Source organism: Narcine bancroftii, chromosome 6 (genome assembly GCF_036971445.1).
Source record: "Narcine bancroftii isolate sNarBan1 chromosome 6, sNarBan1.hap1, whole genome shotgun sequence".
Lineage (NCBI taxonomy): Eukaryota > Metazoa > Chordata > Chondrichthyes > Torpediniformes > Narcinidae > Narcine > Narcine bancroftii.
Genome location: NC_091474.1, coordinates 71,625,339 through 71,638,869, shown reverse-complemented (window position 1 = coordinate 71,638,869; position 13,531 = coordinate 71,625,339). Strand labels below are relative to the sequence as shown.

At 39.0% G+C, this 13,531-nt stretch overlaps 1 protein-coding gene across 2 annotated transcripts in view; it reads left to right on the top strand.

The window, feature by feature from the left end:
• LOC138736186 (vinculin) overlaps window positions 1-12,321 on the top strand; it is a 114,920-nt gene extending 102,599 nt beyond the window's left edge. For both annotated transcript variants that reach the window (XM_069885265.1, XM_069885264.1), the window contains 3 exons: window positions 5,117-5,320; window positions 5,627-5,731; window positions 10,139-12,321. In XM_069885265.1, coding sequence (XP_069741366.1) covers window positions 5,117-5,320; window positions 5,627-5,731; window positions 10,139-10,285 — 456 coding nt within the window. In that variant the 3' untranslated portion in view covers window positions 10,286-12,321. The remainder of the gene's footprint in view (window positions 1-5,116; window positions 5,321-5,626; window positions 5,732-10,138) is intronic.
• Window positions 12,322-13,531: the final 1,210 nt, after the last annotated feature.

Below are 13,531 nucleotides of genomic sequence, written 5' to 3'. Positions count from 1 at the left end.
GTATTGATCCATTATGTGAGAAGTGTAAAATTTTTGTAGTTTCTCTGATCCATATGTTTTGGGAGTTTCCAAATTTAGAGAGATTCTGGAAGACACTTTACAAATTTTAACAACAATTCTTAAGATTAATTTGGAACCTTGCCTGTTAAGTGTTGTTTGGTTTTTCTCATGATTCAGATAAACTTTATCAGCATCTCAGGTGTTAAGGATTCTAAATGTTTAAATATACATGAATAAATATGTATAAAACAGCCATTCTGTTTGATTATATCTTAATTGGCCCTCATGAAAAATTGGAATTGCATGATCATGTCTGAAATTCAAGCAGGCATGAATTGTCACGGATGTGGATCAATGATCAGGTTGCCTTACACAGACATCTTCCCAGATTTATCACTGAAATCATCTAACAAGAATTACTGTATTATTTCTCCATTTTTTTTCTCCTCTACATACTAAAGACATTGGGCTGGATTGGGTTTGACCAGGCCTCATGGTAACTTCCTTTGCCACAACAACTTTCCACAGTGGGCAGCTGCATGAATCTCTATGGGATCATGATAAATAATGAGCTGGAGTGAGCCACAGTGACAACCAGACATCTGGAAACAAAGACTTCACCTCCAGACCAGCTGCATTGTGGGAAGATCTGTTTTACTGTTTCTAAATATCTAAACATTTCAAGAGTTTTTAAAAAAAAAAAATTAAAATGAGAATAAATTTAACTAATGTGTTCATTTAAAAGTCAAATTTAACAAAGCACCTTTACATCACCATGTAGTGAATGTTTGTGTACCCCTTCCACTGATTGGAGCTGTGCAAGATTTTACAGCTCTGGCTGGCATAACATTGAAGGATTAGATGTGAAGTGTATTTAGCTCCTCTGTCTTCCTGCATCTGATCTCCAGCGTGTCCTGTGCTTTGGAGCAGAGTTTCCTGCAGGGAAGTGGTAGTTAGCCATCAGGAACACTTGATCCATTGAGACAAGTGATGTTGTCACTGTGGCTAATGTAAACAGAAAATATGCTTTGATATAGAACTTGATGGAACATTTCTGTTCTCAAGATCCTGAATAGTGAAAATAAAGCCCACAAGTGAAAATAATTGTAGGATTGGTACAGTTCTGCAGTGGTGTTTATAGAAACATGATTGGATTCATTTTGGATTGTTTGATTAAGTTTATTCAATGCTAACCCCAATCCTTTTAAACAATATTTAATCTCTTGTACCTTGCTCCTTGTTCCCAGTGTGAAGAAACATTGTTTTAGTTCTTCCATTATGTCAAGAGGGCCTTCCTTGTTCCAAAGAAACCACCAAGTATATATACATTGCCTGCAGTGCCTGGTGTTGGCTGAACAATCCTCCTTGACTCTAGATAAAATTCTGGTGTCATCCCATGTCACTTGCACCTTGGCAGAGACCAACTTAAACCCAGAATGAGTGGGTTAAGAGCACATAGTCGCTCCATTTTATTTCTATCATTTTTGTAGGAACCACAGTATTTCAAATCTAAAAAAAATCCACCAGTTTAATGCAAAAAACTTTTCTATTTGGGATTTCGTTAAACAATTAAAGCACATAAAATTTAAATATCTCTGCTACCATATTACAGATGCAATGTAGATGTACATTAGAAGTTACAAACTTTGAATTTTCGAAGTCTTGTTTAGCCAAGTCAGAGTGAACTATGCAGTTTATCCTTATAATTTTTCTTTTCAAAATATTTTATGGACATTCTTCCTTTTTTGATTGCAGCCTTACTAACACAGACCGTTTGATGTTGAATGAAACTTTTTTTCATTCTCTATTCGGTCTGGATTAACTTTACTTGACTTTAGTGCTAGAGGCTTTTGATGTTTTGTAAGGAAGGTGGGTGGCATGGTTCTCCTCTTTTTACTAACATTTCATCCATGTCTTGTAGTTCTTTGGAATGCACAGCTGATGGCCTGATCCTTGCAGATTGAAGCCAATTGCCGTATGCCATTTTGTGCAACGTTGGACTTTTTCAGTTTGCTTTTAGTGTGAACAATGACAACATTTAAATTAATAAACAGGGATTGAAGGATTTGGGATTTACTGTGAAGTTTGAACAGAGCATTTCTGGAGAAAATTTCCAAAAAACTATTGCATTCTTGCTTTGTCTTTTCACCATTAACATTTAATTCCTTTCCTGTTGCACCAAAAAATGTCATTCTTTTCAATTGCATGTGTTTGCAACCATTGTTTTCTTTTACTAACTTTGTAGTTGGAGGTGAGAAACTTATTTTTCTGTTAATTTAGTTCGACACTAACTGATCCGCCCTGAAACATAATTTTGAAACTGATAAAATAGTAACGGTGATTGACTAATCGGTGCCTTTTATGGAAAATACTCATCCTGCCTCAATTTGAGCCAATAAATGTGATTCACTTTTTTAAAAACTTGCAAATTCAAGTATCTGAGTGGTGATGTTATTAAAGAGAGAATCACAAGGACAACATGCTAAAGTCATGGATGTGAAATGGTACACCACAGAAATAGACCCTTCGGCCCACGAACTGCACCAGCCGTCTATATTTGTTATTTTATTCTCCCTACATTCCTTAGTTTTTCCCAAGACTCAAATACCCACAACACACCAGGCGCAGATCACAGCAGTATGTTAACCTACCAACCCACATGAGTCAGGTGAGAAATATAAAGCACTCAGAAGAAACCCATGCAGTCACAGGGAGAACATGCAAACTTGGGCAGACAGCGGTGGAGGTTAAGATCAGACACATCTCTGATGCTGAGAGGTAGCGTGGTTAACAGATGCGATGTGGGTTTTAGTGGGGTGGAGAGAGTCGCAAGGAGATGATGATGAATCATGAGAACAGGGCAGTGGAGGCCATTTATGTGGACTTGAGTAAAACATTCAATAAGGTCCTTCATAATAGGCTGATCTAGAAGATTAAGGCACTTGAGATCAATGGAGATTTGGCAGATTGGATTTAAAATAGACTTGGCCACAGAAGACAGAGGGCAGGGGTGGAGATCCGTGTTGGTGTTGTTCCACAGGGGGCCAGTGCTAGGGCTTCTGTTCATACATAATCACACACTGACCATGGAAATTGAGTTGTGGATAGTGAAGAAGGTTTCAAAGAGCACAGCAGTTGGAAATATGGGTGGAGAAGAGATCAAATGGAAGACAAAAGCGTGCAGCAAAGGGCAAGATCCATATGTGCATTATTGTACAATCCACAATGCCCTCAAAATGGCATTGCACATAGATGTGGTGGGGGGGGTAAAGAAAACGTATGGAATACTTGCCTTTACCAGTCTAGATACTGAGTGTGAAATTGGGAAGTCGTGCTGCAGCTTTACAAAACTTTGGTTAGGCCACATTTTTCTGTGGAGTTCTGGTCACTGCATTACAAGAAGGATGTGGCACAAAAGAGGGTCTCGGTTGTTGTCTGGATCAGAGAGTATTATGTACAAGTAGAGGTTGGAAAAACCTAGATTATTTTCTCTGGTGAGGCAGAAGGGAGACCTGATTGTGAGATGTGCAAATTATGAGATACATAGATTGGGTAGATAATCAGAGTTTTTTTTTCTTGGGGTGGAAGAGTGCATACTTTTAGAGTGGGGAGGGGAAAATTTTAAGGAGTTTTCTTTTTTCAGCCAGTTGTTTTTGCACAGGAAGTGGTAGGTGCCAGGAACAGGCTGCCAGTGGAGGTGCTGGAAGCAGAATCAAAAGTAACGTTTGAGCAAAATTTAGGCAGACACGAACAGGCCATGAGTGGAGGGATACAGAGGATGTGCAGGCAGATAGGATGCATCCCGGTCAGCACAGATGTGGTGTGCCAAAGCGACTTCCTGGGCTGCACTGTTTCAGGCTCAACCTTGTCTCCCATGCCGGGAGAGAGAAGTGGGTGGAAGTAAATTGACTGAAATAGTGATGGCAAAATAAAACATTTAAAAGGCTTGCAGAAGTTTTTCATCTTTTAAAAAGTTATAAAGAATGATTGAAGAATTACAAGCCCAGTTTGCCTCCTTTGACAACCTCGTACAAGCTGTGTTTGATTCAGTTTTTGAGTTCCATCTAGTGGTCCATCTAAGGAATTACTGGAGGTTGTGTTTTACATTTCTAACATGCACATAGAAAGGAGAAAAAGACCCATTCCTGCCCCGCAGCACCACTATGCACTCCTATCAGCACACTTCCACTTTGTCAACCTTGCTTCCTCCAGATGAGGACCCCTGCTTGTCCAAACCTCAAACCAAAAAAGGGACACTGAGTCCTCCATTCCACATCTGGATTTTGTTCTATACCCATTGACTCCTCCTGAGATAAAATCCCACTTGTGCTCATTGTTCTTTAATTCAACACACAGTAATGTGACCTGACCTAAAGATCACTGAAATGTAGGTGACTTTTTCCCTGCAAAGTTCACAAGATGACACTTTTTGTTGTTTTCTGCTGTAACCTTGGGTGAATGAAGTTACTGACATCAGTCCCAGGCTTGGAATCAATTCTGTATCATTAATAATTTATTGAGTTTGAAGAGAGGTAGAGCTAATTTTTTTGAAGTTTATTTCTCATTGTTCACCAACTTTTTTAAAAAATTGTAATTTCACCATGGGGAGGCAATCAAATTCTGCAAATGTTGTTACTCAATTTATACCTGTTGAGGTGATGTGCTTTGTTCTGAAATTACCTTCTAGTTAGTTGGCACAGTTAGATGAAATCAAATGTACTCCGAAGCTGGTTGAAACTATTAGTAAGCCACGATATCGTTGATGACGCTATGGAAGGTATGGGCTGCAATATTCTTTAGTCTTTCAGCATTGAAAGTTGAATTTAAAATTGTGGATTTAAAGTGCTATTTAACAGATAAAACTGGGCTGTCAGTTCACTAAAATTTAATAATTCATTATTTATGACAAAGATAATTTATTGTCACAGTCAATTTGTAGGGTAGGTTTGCAGACTGGTTGGGGGGGGCTTTAAACAATCAAAATCAGAAGATACAATGTATATCAGGACAGCAGCAAGGATTGAGGTGATGTACTTAATTTTTAAAAACAAAAGAAGATAATCAAATAATCTTAATTTGGCCATTATTTAATCTTTCTTGTGATTTTATTTATCAGGGTAATGACATCATTGGTGCTGCCAAGAGAATGGCCTTGTTGATGGCAGAGATGTCTCGACTTGTGCGCGGTGGCAGCGGGAACAAACGTGCTCTTATTCACTGTGCCAAGGATATAGCCAAGGCATCCGATGAAGTGACACGGCTGGCAAAAGAGGTTGCCAAACAGTGTACTGATAAGCGAATCAGAACTAATCTCCTGCAGGTATGCCAAATTAACTCTGAAGTATCAGGATAATAATTCAGTTAAATGTGGGAACATTTTAGAAAAACGTCTGACATGTTAAATCACCAGAGTTCTTTTGGAAAAACCTGATGGAGCCAAACCCCAAACACAAGTGAAACAGTTTATAAAGGGAAGGATCTTAATGTTTGGAATCATGCATATTTTCCATTCAGGATGCACAATGAATGTTGTCCACTGCCCAGGAATAAAGGAAGGCAGTTGGGAATTGTGGTGTAGGGCAGTTTTCCTGCTACTCATAGCCTCGGTTTCTTCTGTTAATCACAGGTGTGTGAACGTATTCCAACAATCAGCACGCAACTTAAAATTCTCTCCACTGTCAAAGCTACAATGTTGGGAAGGACCAACATTAGTGAGGAAGAATCTGAGCAGGTGAGACTTTACTCTTCAATGACTGAAACCAAGGAAACATTTGCCCCCACAGATGCTGCTTGACCCACTGACTTCCTCCAACTGATTTTTTTTTACTTCAAACTAACTTGTTTAATTAAAGTTGCTATACCCTCTTTATAATATGGTAGATAATTTTAATTGGACTTATTTTTACACTTTTAAGTCGCATGCTCCTGTCATAAAAATGATACCATGAGAACACAGGCTACTTCTGAGAGGGGAACAATAGCTGTTGTCAGTACCAGCAGCAGCGATGGATAGAGATGTTGTGTTTACCTTGCTCAAATCATTGTGTTCATTAAAATTCCCTTGCTTTAATTATTTACCTGTGTTCACAAATTCACCTTGGTCGTCACCATCCATAAAAGTAAGCTAATTAGATCAGATTAATGTCTGTAGTTGGGAAAATGCTTGAAGTTATCATTAGGAAGAAAGAGCAAGACATTTGGATAGAAATAGCTCCATCAGGCAAACATACCATGGATTCAGGAAGGGTAGGCATGTTCGGCTAACTTGTGTTCATTGAGGATATAATGAGTGCAATGGGTATAGGGGAGCAGGTGGATGTGCTTTACCTGGATTTCCAAAAGATGTTCATAAAAGTGTCACACAAAAGTCTCTGCACAAGGGAAGGATGCCTGGAGTTGGAATAATGTATGCGGGAATAGAGGATTAGTGAACCAATCAAAGGCACACAATTGGCAGCTCAGTTAGCATGATGCTATTACAGGACCATCAATCCAGGTTCGAATCCGACACTGTTTGTAAGAAGTTCTCCCCATCTGCGTGGGTTTTCCCCAGGTGCTTTGGTTTACTCCTACCCTCCAAAATGTATGGGTCTGTGGATCAATTTGGGTGTAATTGAGCAGCATCGACTTCTACCGTGCTGTAAATAAAATCTATATTTCTCTGGTTGGCAATAAGGGGTTAGTGGGATGCTGCAGGGATTGGTTTCTGAGCTCACAACTGTTCACAATATACATAAGTGATTTGGACGTGAGGACCAAGTTTGCCTGATGACATTAAATTGAGTGGAAAAGAAAATTGTGTGAGAAACTGTAGAGTGCTATGTATAGGTTAGTGAGTGGGCAAGGATCTGGAGTACGTCAATCAATGTGAGATCATCCAATTTGGAAAGAAAAATAAGTCAGCCAAATGATTAATTGGTGAAAGATTATAGTATGCTGCAGAGGGAATTGGGAGTGCTTGTGCATGAATCGCAAAAAGTAAATTTGCAGGTGCAAAAAGTAATGGAAAAACGCAAGTGGAACATTGGCCTTCATTGCTGGATGGTTTGAATTTAAGAGCTGGGAGCTTCTACTGCATCTGTTCAGAGTACTGTTGAGGCCATACCTGGAGTACTGTGTGCAGTTCTGGTCTCCTTATTTGAGAAAGGATGGTGCAGAGGAGGTTCACCAGATTAGATTATCTTGTGAGGAGAGATTTAATATACTGGGACTGTGCTCAAATGGCATTTTGAATGATGAGGGGAGTAGGATCTTATGGAGCTACAATTTCTGAAAGGAATAGATAAGATCGAAGCAACTAGATTTTAGAATATTGCCGATAAATCTACTGGAATGCTGCAGAAACCCATCCAGTCCTTGAGGACAGCAAGACTCCTTCCTTATTTGGTATGGATGATGTCTGACTGCAGAACCAAGCCATGTAGTTGAGTCACACCTGTCCTATTTTATGGATGTGCATTAAATAATGGTATCCATAACTGATTAAAAATACATTTGCACAATATTTTTATGTTCATGCGCAGGAAGTTGATATAGCTAATATGGCCATCCCTCATTAAATAAGCCCTTGAATTACTGCAGACGTGGCAAAAGTATTCCCATAATGCTTTTTGTTGAGAACTATTGACTAAAGTTTTGTGCAAGTAAAGGATGGAAGAATTTATAATAATGACAAGTTTTCAACTCATGTCCCCATGACAGATATCATGTCCATAAAACTATGGAGGCGAATTCAGCCCATTGAGTCTGCTCCTCTATTAGAATCATGGCTGATGTAGTCTTCCTTTCATCCTCATTCTCTTCCCTTTGCTCCTTAACCTTTGACACCCTGACTAATCAAGAACCTATCAACCTCTGCTTTAATCCAATGACAGCCTCGTTAACTGTCAATGGCAACAATTTCCGCAGATTCCTCACTCTCTGGTTGAAGAACCTTCTCATTCCTGCTCCACATGAATCCCCTTTTATTCTGAGGTTGCATCCTCTGGTTCTATTTATATTCTCCAACAACTGGAAAACTCCTCGCGTTCATTCTATCCGACCCTTTCAATATTCAGATTGTTTCTGAGATTTTCCTTCTCCCTCTCTCTCTCTTCCCATCCTTCTAAACTCCATTGAGTGCAGGCCCACAGGCATCACACACTCCTCGTATGTTCACCCTCTCATCTCTGGGATTGTTCTCATAAACCTCCTCTGGACCTTCAGTAACGGACTCAATATACCGACCCCTGCGGAACACCACTTGTCAATGACAGACCCAATGTCGATCCTTGTGGAACACCACTGGTCAGTATCGGACCAAAACTAACCCCTGTGGAGCACCGCTAGTCAGTAACGGACCCAACACCGACCCCTGCGGAGCACCGCTAGTCAGTATCGGACCCAACACCGACCCCTGCGGAGCACCGCTAGTCAGTATCGGACCCAACACCGACCCCTGCGGAGCACCGCTAGTCAGTATCGGATCCAACACTGACCCCTGTGGACCACCGCTAGTCATCATCAGCCAGACAGAAAAGACCCGCATTCCCACTCTTTGCCTTCTGCCAGTTGGCCAATAATCTCTGTGCCAGTATTTTTCCCAAAATACCATGGCCTTTGATATTGTTTTGAAGCCTTGTGTACGGCACCTTGTCAAAAGCCTTTTGAAATCCAAGGAGAGAATGTCCACTGATTCTCCTTTTTGCTGTCCTGCTCATTAGAGTTTTACGGGGTAGGGTGGGTTTAGAACTTTTTTTAAAGAGATATATGGGTTGGCACAACCGAGGGTTGAAGGGTCTGTACTGTGCTGTAGTGTTCTACGTTCTATACTTCTTCAAAGAACTTCAACAGATTTGTCAGGCGAGTTCTCTCATGAAGAAAGCCATGTATCTTGTGCTTGTAAGTACCCTGTACCCTAATCCTTAATCATGGGCTCTAGAATCTTGCCAAGTGCTGAAGTTAGGCTAACAGGCCTTTAATTCTTTTTCCGCTGTCCCTTCTAAAGTGACATTTACAATTTTCCAGTCTTCTGGAACCATTGGCAACTCTTGAAAGGTCACTACCATTGTGTAAACAATCTCTGTAGCTCCATCTTTCAGAAACCTGGTTTTGTCCATCGGGTCCAGGTGACTTGTCCACCTTCAGCTTCTCAAGAACCTTCTCTTTAGTAACCAGTGACTCCTCTCATTTCTGCCCCTGACTCTTGAATTTCTGGCAAATCACTGACATCTTGCACAGTGAAGACAGACGCAAAATACCCGTTCATCTACAATTTCTTTGTTCCTCATTACCACTTCTCCAGCATCATCTTCTAGTGATCCAATGTCCATTCTTTCCTCTCTTTCACTCTATACATCTGAAAAAATATGGATCTGTTCTTTTATATTATTGGTTAATTTGCTGTCATATTTACCCAATTCTCTGGCTTCCTGCTAATTTTTTTCAATGCTGTGTGTCCTCTCTTGCTTTTATGCTCTTTGACTTCCCTTATCAGCCATGGTTGCCTCACCCTCCCTTTTTAAAATATTTTTATTGTTTAATAAAAACCCTTTACACAAGGTGTACTAATGATATCACATGTTTATGATGTGATTTGATATCTCAAATGTATATGAGAAGAATAACCATAATTATGACACAACTTATTTTGTTCAGGACATCAAATTCTATGAGTATAATAATTAAACAATTAAATCATAATGTACTATATCCAAAATAATATTGAATACAAAAATTATACAAATAGTACTCATGAAATTCCCTTATATGTGTTATTTTATGCTTCACTGATGTGATTATGCTCAACCTCCCAATAGAATCTTTGTCTCTGGGAATGTAGTGACCCTTGTCTTTCAATTATTCCCAGAAACTCATGCCACTGCTCCTCGACCATCTTCCTGCAAGGGGCCCATTCCAATCAACTTTGGGCAGCTCCTCTCTCATGGCTCTGCAGTTACCTTTACTGTAACATCCACACATCCAATTTTAGCTTCTCCTCTCGAACTGCAGAGTGAATCCTGTCATATTGTAATCACCATCTCCTAACAGCAGGCATGCTTATATATAGAACTGTAGTTTTTTAAACTGCTGTAATTTTTTCAAAATTGCTCATTTGCTTTTATCTAATATTTACATGCTCTTTATTATTTCCTATCAGGCTACAGAAATGTTGGTTCACAATGCGCAAAACCTGATGCAGTCTGTTAAAGAGACTGTGCGAGAGGCTGAGGCTGCTTCCATTAAGATCAGAACGGATGCAGGGTTCACTCTGCGATGGGTTCGGAAGACTCCGTGGTATCAGTAAATCACCAAGTTGGCCTGATCCTTTCCATTTTCTAAAAGGATCAGTAAAAGATTTTGCATCTGGTGCTCTGGGAACGTAAAGTTAAACTGAGTGGCAGTGTTTTTTAGTGTTGACAATGTTTCTAATTGCAGCATTCAATGACACACAGAATCTTTGTTAATTATTAATACTGTATTTTTCTTGCATGTATGACACTTCCATTAGAATTAAGAAAATCTCCAGCTGTATTTTTACACTTCTGTTTTATATCTTTTTAGGAATCATTGTAATTATGTATTTGTTCAATACCCTGTTACCAATTTGCCTCTACATATTTTACATGGAGTTTCTCCATCTTCTGCCATTCAAGCAAAAAGTACTGGCGGAGTCTTAAATGACTTAAACCAGTAAAATGTGACATCACATGTGATTTATTTTGCTGAAATGGATATAGAACTTATTTTGTGGGCAAGTCGTATAAATGGTTTGATCTATCTTGAACAAAGTTTTGGTTCAGCTTGATTTTGCCGACACTAGCTGCACAGGCTTGGATTGCTGCACAACTGTGGAGTTGCAGAGTAAGTTCTAAGCTGGTTTTACATACATTAAATACCAGTCCCTAATTCTTGATCGCTGAACATGAACTTAATTATAATGCCAAAGAAATGTTTCAGGCCTGAGCCCTTCAAGGTATGAGCAAAATGCAGCCTGGCATCTGAATAAAGAGGGGGGGGGGGGGGTGGGGAGGAGCACAGGACAACAGGCAAGAGATCTTAGGTGGATACGGGAGGGAGGGGAGAAGAGAAAGAAGCTGGGAAGTGATAGGTGAAGGGACAGATCTCAAATTTTCAATTATATCAAGTGGTTTAATTGGATCCAAGTAAAAGAGAGAAATATATCTTTGAACTAATGCCAGCCAGAATTGCCCTCCAGTGGAATAAGATAAAAAAAATAATTTGACTTCAATTTAGCCATTCGCATTCAAGAATCAATGGTATAATGAAGTGTACTCTATCTAACATGGAACCATTACAGCATAGTCCAGTCCCTTCAGCCCACAATGTTGTGTTGACTTATAAACCTACTCAAAAAACTAAACCCCTCCCAACCTCATAACCCTCTATCTTTATTTCATCCATGTGCCTGTCTGAGTCTTTTCAGCATCAAAATTTGTTATGAACATGTCACAAAATTGTTTTGCGGCAGCATTTTGCATTGAAAACATTTCTATGAAATACCTTGCCAAATAAATTTTTAAAAGTGTCAGAAAAAGTTAAAGGCAATGACTGGTTCATTTTAAATGTCCCTAAATGCTCATCTTTTTACTGCACAGATTAATGCTTAAAAATATAGCAACAATTGGAAATATGGAGATTTACATCAAGAGAAATTAAAACCTAATTCATTCCGTGACATTGTAGTTTTTGGTCTCTTGGAATATTTATTCCATGAATAGGGTAACCCAAGTGTAATTTGACAATAATTACAGCACCCTCATTAATATTTTGTTACATTAGTAAGTATGTCCATTGCATACATAACATGCTAGAAAATGCATATCCCAAAATGTTGGATTTAATTTTTGAAGTTGGATGATGCTCAGGTACCCAAGGCATGGCTGAAGTGCAAGATCATGTTATTTCACTGGGTTATGCTCAGCAGTGTTTTACAGAATAGATTTCTGAAATGCGGTCATGTGGAAGAGGTAATGGTCTACAAATGGCAACTCGTACCTCGTGTTACAGCCAGATATGGCATTGGTCCTTGCTGGTGATCATGTAATCATGATGTGGCATTTTTTATTGTGGGCAAAAAAATGTGCAACATATAATATTCACAAATGTTAAAATTAAGTCAGGAAATGTATCAACTTTTTCAGACTACTTTGAATATATGACATAGAATGCTTGATAGGATTTTATTAATTCTCTTCGTACATGATATTCAATGCAATCAGAACTTGCATTGGTGGCTTTACCAGGAGTTGTCTACACTAAATTTTACTTATTAGCTTTATTAAGTGCCTGCAATTTTAAATAAAGTATTTATTAACATTTTATTAATTGTCTGCTTCATTCAGTTAAACATGAATTCACATATTTGAAGATTTTCATGATTTAAATGTTAAATGTTTTTAAAGAATGCAGATTTTTCTAATTGCATTTCAGTAGTGCAGACAGGTCTTTTTGCAATGGTTAATTAGTAAGGGGAAAGGCAAGAGCCTGATAACTTTTCTCAAAAGTTGAGGTGCTGGAGGTAGTGTGGAACAGCAGCAAGATATCCAAAGGGAAATCAGGAGTGGAGGAAAAGGGACTAATGGCTGAATGATATCATCATGTGCTGTCAAGAGTAAGGAATAGTGGCAACAGTGACGTCAATAGGAATAGACTGATCAAATTTAATTTTTTAAAAAATTTAGACATACAGGCCCATGAGCCTGTACTGCCCAATTAACCAACATTCCCGGTATGTTTTGAACAGTGGGAGAAAACTGGAGCCCCTGGAGAAAGCCCACACAGACATGGGGAGAACGTACAAAGTCCTTACAGACAGCATGGGATTCAAGCCCCAATCGGTGGTGCTGAAACAGTGTTTCGCTAACGATGCCACCCCCTTCAAGGTGGAAGAAATATCTGAGACATCTGTAAAACAAGTTCACCAAATGACAACAGCACCATAGTTATCAGGTTAGTCCTTGTGACGAGTTGGTTAGAGTGATGAAGGTCAATGAGCAAACTCCAAAGGAATGCAGTTGGAATGAGAATTTTAAAGATGGGGGAGGGGGAGAGAGGAGCCAGAGCCCTGAGTTAAGAAATGGGCAGAGAGTTGGAAACGGTGAAAGAGTTGAGGTATGAATATTCAGAAACAGTAAGGTCAGAGGGAAGTGAGATCGGTGGAAGGGAGAGATGGATAAAATGAAAGTTTGTGGAGTTGTAATTTTTTATCTGAAAGTCAAAAGAGCATTTGTTGAAATACAGCAGCAAAGGGATAAGATTAAACTAGGGATCGTGACAGCTTAGAGAGAGTTAGCGGTTCCCGGATAATGAAATATCTGTTTGCTAATAAAAAGCTCAATCTACAATTTTGTTTTCCATTGTTAGTTCAAAAGGCTGGAAGTAAAACTTCAGTGAGAAAATTAAACCATAGTTACAATTTTTGTGACAAAATTTTAAATTTATAAATGTAATAATGCTAATACTACTGTGCAATAATTAAACTCTTCATTTACAACAGTATGATTGATGTGACCATTTTAGATTTGTCAAA